Here is a 6,753-nt window from a genome sequence, read left to right as displayed (position 1 = left end):
GGAAGGATAAACTCTTCTATTGTTTCAGTGTGTTCTGGTGATGATAGGATAAGCAGTACACCGATGAAATGGCAATGCAGAATCAGAAGATGGTCAGAACACAGAAATGATGCACATGAAATTACATACGCAGGAGAGAAATGGAACTGAACTTGTAAAACTGAGCTTTTGCACATCTACGGGAAATAATCAGAAATGCACCAACTCAAAAGGTGTCTGGTTTAAAAAATAGTTTGTATTATGCCTAATAGCTGACAGCAAATTAGATATGAGGTGGGAAGCTATGTGGGGCAAAGCTGTCATTTTCTGATACCATAAGCAAAGGCATATTAGAGCTAGTTGCTTATTACGGCTTTAGTATGATTACACTTCTGGGCAAACTATTATGAGATGTTGGGAAAACTGGAGGGGGTTTGGAGTATAACAGCATTACTAACACTAGAAATGACTCATGAGAAAAAATTTGAAGGATGAAATACAAGACCTTAGCTAAGCAATGATTAAGAGAGTACACCGTTTGCAGAAGTGAAAAGGCTTAAATGTCAGGGGCAGAAAGGAATTAACAAGATGCAGAAAAAATAACTTGAACAGATTACAGAATATAGTCTGGGGACAAATGGCGTGAGCCTGAGATGGCTGAATAGTTTGAGACCCCCTAGATTGTGATTTTTTTAAAAAATAATAATTCTATTCAAATCCACGATGTACTCTTTGGTGGGAGATGGGGATCCCAGAAGAATATCCAGCTTCTTTTTGATTACTCACCTTTTCTGATGCAGGAGTGCTGGTGAATGTTGGACAACTTCCTACTGCTCAGGCGTTGCTGAGGGAGGTGCTTCTGAACAAGAGGTGTGCAGCATTTCGGCATCTCTCTGCTTGGCTGCTGTGGCTGAGCTAGGCGGATGGGGCACGCGGTCAGCGTAGGATGCCTTTGATGCTGTTGAGAGAAGGCTACCAGGAATGCTGCAGCACTGTACTAATTTTTCTGTCTTCTCTTGAAGGGCCAACCACATGCACTGAAGATGCAAAAGGCAGGAGAACGTTGTCTGCCGCAGGTAACAAAAAAGATGTGTGGCAAAACCAGGAGCTGTAGAAGACTGAGTCCCAGTAAACAGAATCTGTAAGTACCTGAAGTTGCAGAAGGGGGTGAGACAATCATTTTTATAATGCTGAATTCATTATTTTTTTAACAGTACTCAATGACAACTTGGGAAATGAGGTTGAGATGCTGTTCCTTGCCATGGGAAAGGTAGAGAACAAACCAAATTTCTTGGAATTAGAGCTGCTTTCCTCCAAGAGGGGAGGAAAAAAAAAAAAAAAAAAAGCAGCTGTGATGCAACCTAGAGCATGGTGGCTGCTCTTAAATAGGTTATGAATCACATGAAGCTCATCTCAGTGTTTCCCAGAAAATTAAGATGTCGCTAACATATCATTTGAAATGCCCCTAAATTACAAGCCTGCCAGTCCAAACAGTAGTTAGTGACTGTCAAATAGCAGCTGAAAAAGGGGAGCAAATGAGTTTGTGACATGAGATTGTGATAAGAGACCTGTCTTGCCCCTCAGCTGGCGGGAGCTCCCATGAAGCTTGGCATTTTATTTGTTCTTTGTCATGCTATCCCTCTCAATATGCCAGCAAGGTGCCGTTTCTGGGATTGTTTTTGTGCTTTGCCTTGATTCCTGGGGGGCAAAACTTATAGCGCTTAGTGGAAAAGCGTTGGCATGAGTATATCACATGGGGCGATTCCCACTATAAATCTGATGCAGGGCTGCATCGTGACTGATGTTCTCAGTCATGACAATTTATCTGTTCAAGCAGCTGTATGATGGGGGTGGTTCTGACGGCAAACCTTACCTCCTTTTGAGCTACAGATGAGTAGGCGATTTGAGTAGTGAAGATCTGACCCACTGCCATAAACAGACGCATGCCATGCCTTTCATTTACTCGTGACTTCAGTTATGTACTTCGTGCTGTAAAGCAAAGCCCCTTCCTTGTCCTCCTGGTGGCAGTAAAAATGTTGGATTGCTCGTGAGGTACGGCATCCTCTTGCATCAGGAGCAAATGCTTCTGAAAATGACACAGTTCAGGATTACGTATATGTTTTGGTGGTAGCCCACGTGGTTCATATATGGTACAAGGGTGCAGAGAAACACACTGTCTAGCTGCTGTATGGGTAAACAATGAGTGATGCCACTGTAGAGAGCTCTGTGTAATCAGAAGTTCCTGGTTAAAGACTGAATGCATAGAAAACTGGGCATCTGGACCTCCTCTTAATACTGAGACTTTGTGATGCAACTTGCAATTTGCTTGAAGCCCTGAACCTGAAACTTGCCCTGTGGAGAGACAGACTTGCTCTTAATGCATTTGCAGTACTCAGTCTTCAGTACTTCTAACATGAACAAACAGGCCAAAATCTTGGCAACGGGGAAACGCGAGGTAAAATTGATAGGGTCAGAATGGCCTTTTACAGTGTTACGATTTAGACAATCCTGCAACGTGGCTGTCAGCCCCATCCGGAGCTGAGGAGGCTGAAAGGCCTCCCCACAGAGCAGCGGCACGGAGGAGGCACCACAAGGTCGCCCTTCATCTCTGCTGCTGGTGCAACTACATTACATGGCTCAGTTTTGTTATTCAGTCTCCCGAGGCAGACTCCTCCAGGGCGAAGAAACCTCCAACAAGTAAGTTTTGGTATATTTGGGGGTTGAGCATCGAGGTGGTCGGTCGTTTTGTTTGTTTGTTTGTTTCTGCAGGCAAGAGTGCCAATTAGGGCCCTGTCCTGACCAGCAGTCAGAACTTTCACCAGAGGATTCAAAACTGTGCCTTGCCTGCAGAAAGGCGGAACATACCTGAAAAACGGTATTCCACCTGCCAGAGATGTACCTAGTTGTACACCGGCTTGTGCTGTTCCTGTCGTATTTTTGTTTTAGTGGACGGCGACCGCCCTTTCTCTGAGGTTTGCCGTGAAATCGCGACTCCGTGGGATGAGGGGAGGGCGAAACCGTGGCTGGGGGCGCGCGCGGGGCGCGAGGCTGAGGGGAAACGCGGGGCCGCCCCTCAGGGACCCGCAGCCACCCCGCGGGACCGCCATTTTCGGGCCAGCTGCCGAGGCGCCCCCCGTCGCGGAGAGCTCCGTTCCCGCACGGGGCGGCAGCGGCGGGTCCGCCCCGTCGGGGGCGTCTCCTCGGCGGCGGCACGGGGCCGCCTCCCCCGTCCCCGCCTCCCGGCTCCCCAGTCGCGCCGGCGGCTGGACGGGAGCGGAGCGGAGCCGCGGCGCGCTGCCTGCCCGCCCCGTCCGGACCCATGCGCTGAGGGGCCGCGGGATGGGGCTGCGGGGCGGTGGCGGCCGTGCCGGGAGGCCGGCTCCCGGCTGGACGTGCCTGCTGCTGTGCGCCGCGCTCCGGAGCCTGCTGGCCAGCCCGGGCAGCGAGGGTGAGCGGGGACGGGGCGGCCGGTGGCAGAGCTCTGCGTCGGGCTGGTTTTATTCGCTTTCGTAACGTTTTACGGGGGGCGAGCGGGGAAAGCGAGCGAACGCGTTCTGCCGGGCGCGGGCGGCTTGCACAGGTGTGCGTGCAGCCGGGGAGTTGCACAGGTGCGCGGGCTGCGCGCGAGGAGCTCTCGCAGCTCGGGGTGCCCGCGGGGCTCCCGCTCCCCGCAGCGCGCTGACTTCGTGCCTCGGAACGCAGCCGCGCTCAGCCCGCAGCGCCGCATCGCCGGGCTGCGCTGCTTTGGGGCGTCTGAAATCCCCGGGAAGCCGGCAGCGCTAAATGCACGCTCAGCTCTCCCGTCCAGCGGGGTGCTCCCATGCTTTTTTTGATTTTCCCCTTTTTCTTGGGTTTTTTTTTTTTTTTTTTTTTTTTGGCATCCTTAGGCAGGCCGTGGTGGGAAGGCAGGGGATGGGGAACTTGAGCATCCCGGAGGGGGATGCCGGCTGCTTTTGTGATGCGCAGTAACTGCGATTCGCAGTCATTTGCGAAAGTCCTTTGGTGGGAGGAGGGCTGCGGGGGGCGGCGGGGAGAGCAATCGCCGGCGTGTCAGAGCCGCGGCCCGAGGTGACCGGCGAGCTGTAATTTGTTGTGGCAGAGTGCAAATGATGCCAGTCGCGGCTCGAACGAGAAGTACAGAGGGAGGGGAAAACGCTGCTCTTTTCAGCGCGAGGGTGTTTCACGTTAAATATCGGGAAAAATCTGGGAGGGGTGAGGCACCGGCACAGGCTGCCCGGGGACGTGCTGCAGTCACTGTCCTCGGAGGTGTTAAGAGCTGTAGAGATGTGGCACTGACGGACGCGGTCAGTGGGCACGGTGGGATGGGTCTGTGGTCGGGCTGGATGATCTTAGAGGCTTTTTCCAGCCTTAGTGGTTCTGTGTTTAGCATCCAGGATATGCGTTGCTTCGGGCATTCTGGAAACGGCTTTGGCTCTCCCCGTGTGGGACAGCGGTGGGCCCCGTCCTGCGGCCCCGCGCTGCTCCGGCCGCTGTCAGCCGACTGCTGCCGAGCAGCCCCGCTCCTTGGGAAGGGCTCACCTGCCTGGCCGGAGCCGCTCACGCTCGAGGTCGATTTGGGTTTGAAAAGTTGCGTTTGGCTGCTTACGGGTTCTGCAGAGAGCCCCTCCCCTGGGACTGGCTGTCATGCCCAGCTGGTGGGGAGCTTTGCCTTTGCTGGGGTAGAGGTGGCCGTCTCAGAGCCGAGAATGTTTTCTGAAGTTGTTTGCGTTGGTTTTCGTGAGTCTTGCTGTTATATCCCTCGTTCTGCTCAGCATGGTTAAAAAAACAGCTATCGGTACTGGTATGTAACATGTATGAGCATTTGCCATCCTTTGTGCAGCTACGTAATTGCTATTTTCACAAACTCCATGACATTTCTTGTTTCTCAGAAGCTTACCGTAATGCACGGTGGCATTGTAGGACGAGATATGTGCAGTTGGCAACTCCTCGTGCCCGAGTTCCTGTCTTACCCTCTGGCGGACAGAGACTGCGGGGAAAGCGCTTTAATAATCTATGCTAAAATTTGGAGGGAGGAAGGAATGAGTTGTTTGGGATCCATAGGCTGAAAATAGCTTTTGGAAAGTGCAGCCGAGTTTCAGCAGCTCCTGACGTTTTTCCGTGTGTGGAAGTATTGTAAATGTCCATTAGGTATCTCCAGTTGTAGGTTACAGAGTAAACATTGGGGAAACTGAATTAAATTTCTGCCATGTTTTCCTCTGAAGGAGAAATAAAACCAATTTTTATTTTGGTTGCTTTTTTTCTCAAACTGTGTATTAAAAGCCAGGCGTGCTGTGAAGGATGAGGGCTCAACGCTATTTCACATCCCGGCTATTGTTTAGCTGCTAACAGAACTCCTTCATTACAATTAGAGGTTTCCCTCCTCCCTTTGACTGCTTTTACAAATCCAGAAACCTGTCACAATGCAAATATTCCAAAGAGTACTGCGAAAATATTACATGTAATTTGGAAAAGCCAGCATTTCGCAAGTAGCTGACTGCTTTCAGATGCACTGCTTGTGAAATGAAAATGTGTAGGGAGCTGCTGCCCTCAAGTTACCATTGTGCTCGAATGAACGTAGCGCCTTCCACAGAAATAAAACACATTCGTGTATTGTGATAGCAATCAGGAACGCATTGCTTCAGCCCGGGAGGGGGGGAAGCGTTGTTGATACTGTAATTATTTGGATTATATATTGACGGTAGCCTTGCAGTTTTGAAGCAACTGTGTGTGTGAACCTGAATAGATTTGCTGTGTGGACTGAGTCTCTCTTTTTTTTTCCCACCGGCAGCAACCGTGACCCGTCCCAGGCACCAGCAGCGGCCCTGCAATGGACAGTTGGGTTCCCTGCGCCTCCTTTAGTTTAGAAATGCATGTTTTGAATCGTTCTGTTGGTGGTGCTTGGGCTTGGGAAGTGGCTTTTATAAGGGATTGATGTGAAGTATGGAACAAACAAAGGAACTATCTGGAGACGTGCACCCCGCGCCTCCCTCACCCCAAACTTCGGCATGGTTTGTTGCACGTGGGCTGCGGGCTCGCCTTGCTTTGCGGGTCTTCACCCACACGACCTCGAAATGCGCCACGTGGGCAACGTCCCACAAGAACGGAGTACGTGGGATCTTCTGAGTGCTTGTAACAAAGTAACTCGACAACTTCCAAGCATAATTGTCCTTAAGTAGAAGGCGTGTTTCTCTTCAAGGGCTTTTCTGCATAAGGGAGAGCAGAGGAGGAGGTGCTATCACAGTGGGGTAGTTAAAGCGGGCGAGAAGAGGCGCTGTTTCAAGTAATGAGGTTGACTTAGAGAGAAGGTGAGAAGGGCAGAGCGCCTCTGACTTTGTGGTGTGTGTTGCACTGGTTTTAGGCATTGAAGCTAAAGAACAGCCTTCTAGTCCTAAACTCCCGCATTTGATCCTCCTCTTCTGAATTCTCGTGGGGATTTCTGAAGCACGGTTTCTCTTGATGTATCATTTTTAATTTGAATAAATGAATAAGTGAGTGCAATTAAAGGGGCGGGTCTGATAGAGGCAAAAATACCGGAAGGTGGTAATTTGCAGATTATTCCTGACAGAGCCTGGAATGAGCCTACCTGTTCTAAATGCGTTGACTTGAGTGTGTTTTGCTCCGTTCTGACGTATAATTTCTGTCGTGGAGCACTGGATAAGTGAATATTTAGGTATAACATCACAGTGTTTATCATTAACCACTGAATGCAGTCCTTTTTCAACGAGTTTTTCCTGCGTTTTGCAGAAGCAGGTGTGAAAACCCTCTCAGATTTCT

At 50.5% G+C, this 6,753-nt stretch overlaps 1 protein-coding gene across 10 annotated transcripts in view; it reads left to right on the top strand.

Annotated features, from left to right (window-relative positions):
* The first annotated feature begins 3,228 nt into the window (after positions 1-3,228).
* Positions 3,229-6,753, top strand: part of EPHA5 (EPH receptor A5) — a 201,431-nt gene continuing 197,906 nt past the window's right edge. For all 10 annotated transcript variants that reach the window (XM_015276151.4, XM_040698733.2, XM_015276150.4 and 7 more), the window contains exon 1: positions 3,229-3,427. In XM_015276151.4, the coding sequence (XP_015131637.2) occupies positions 3,319-3,427 (109 nt within the window). In that variant the 5' untranslated portion in view covers positions 3,229-3,318. The remainder of the gene's footprint in view (positions 3,428-6,753) is intronic.

Source organism: Gallus gallus, chromosome 4 (assembly GCF_016699485.2).
Source record: "Gallus gallus isolate bGalGal1 chromosome 4, bGalGal1.mat.broiler.GRCg7b, whole genome shotgun sequence".
NCBI classification, from domain to species: Eukaryota; Metazoa; Chordata; class Aves; order Galliformes; family Phasianidae; genus Gallus; species Gallus gallus.
The sequence above is the reverse complement of the archived record's forward strand: the minus strand, read 5'-3'. Positions and strand labels throughout refer to the sequence as shown.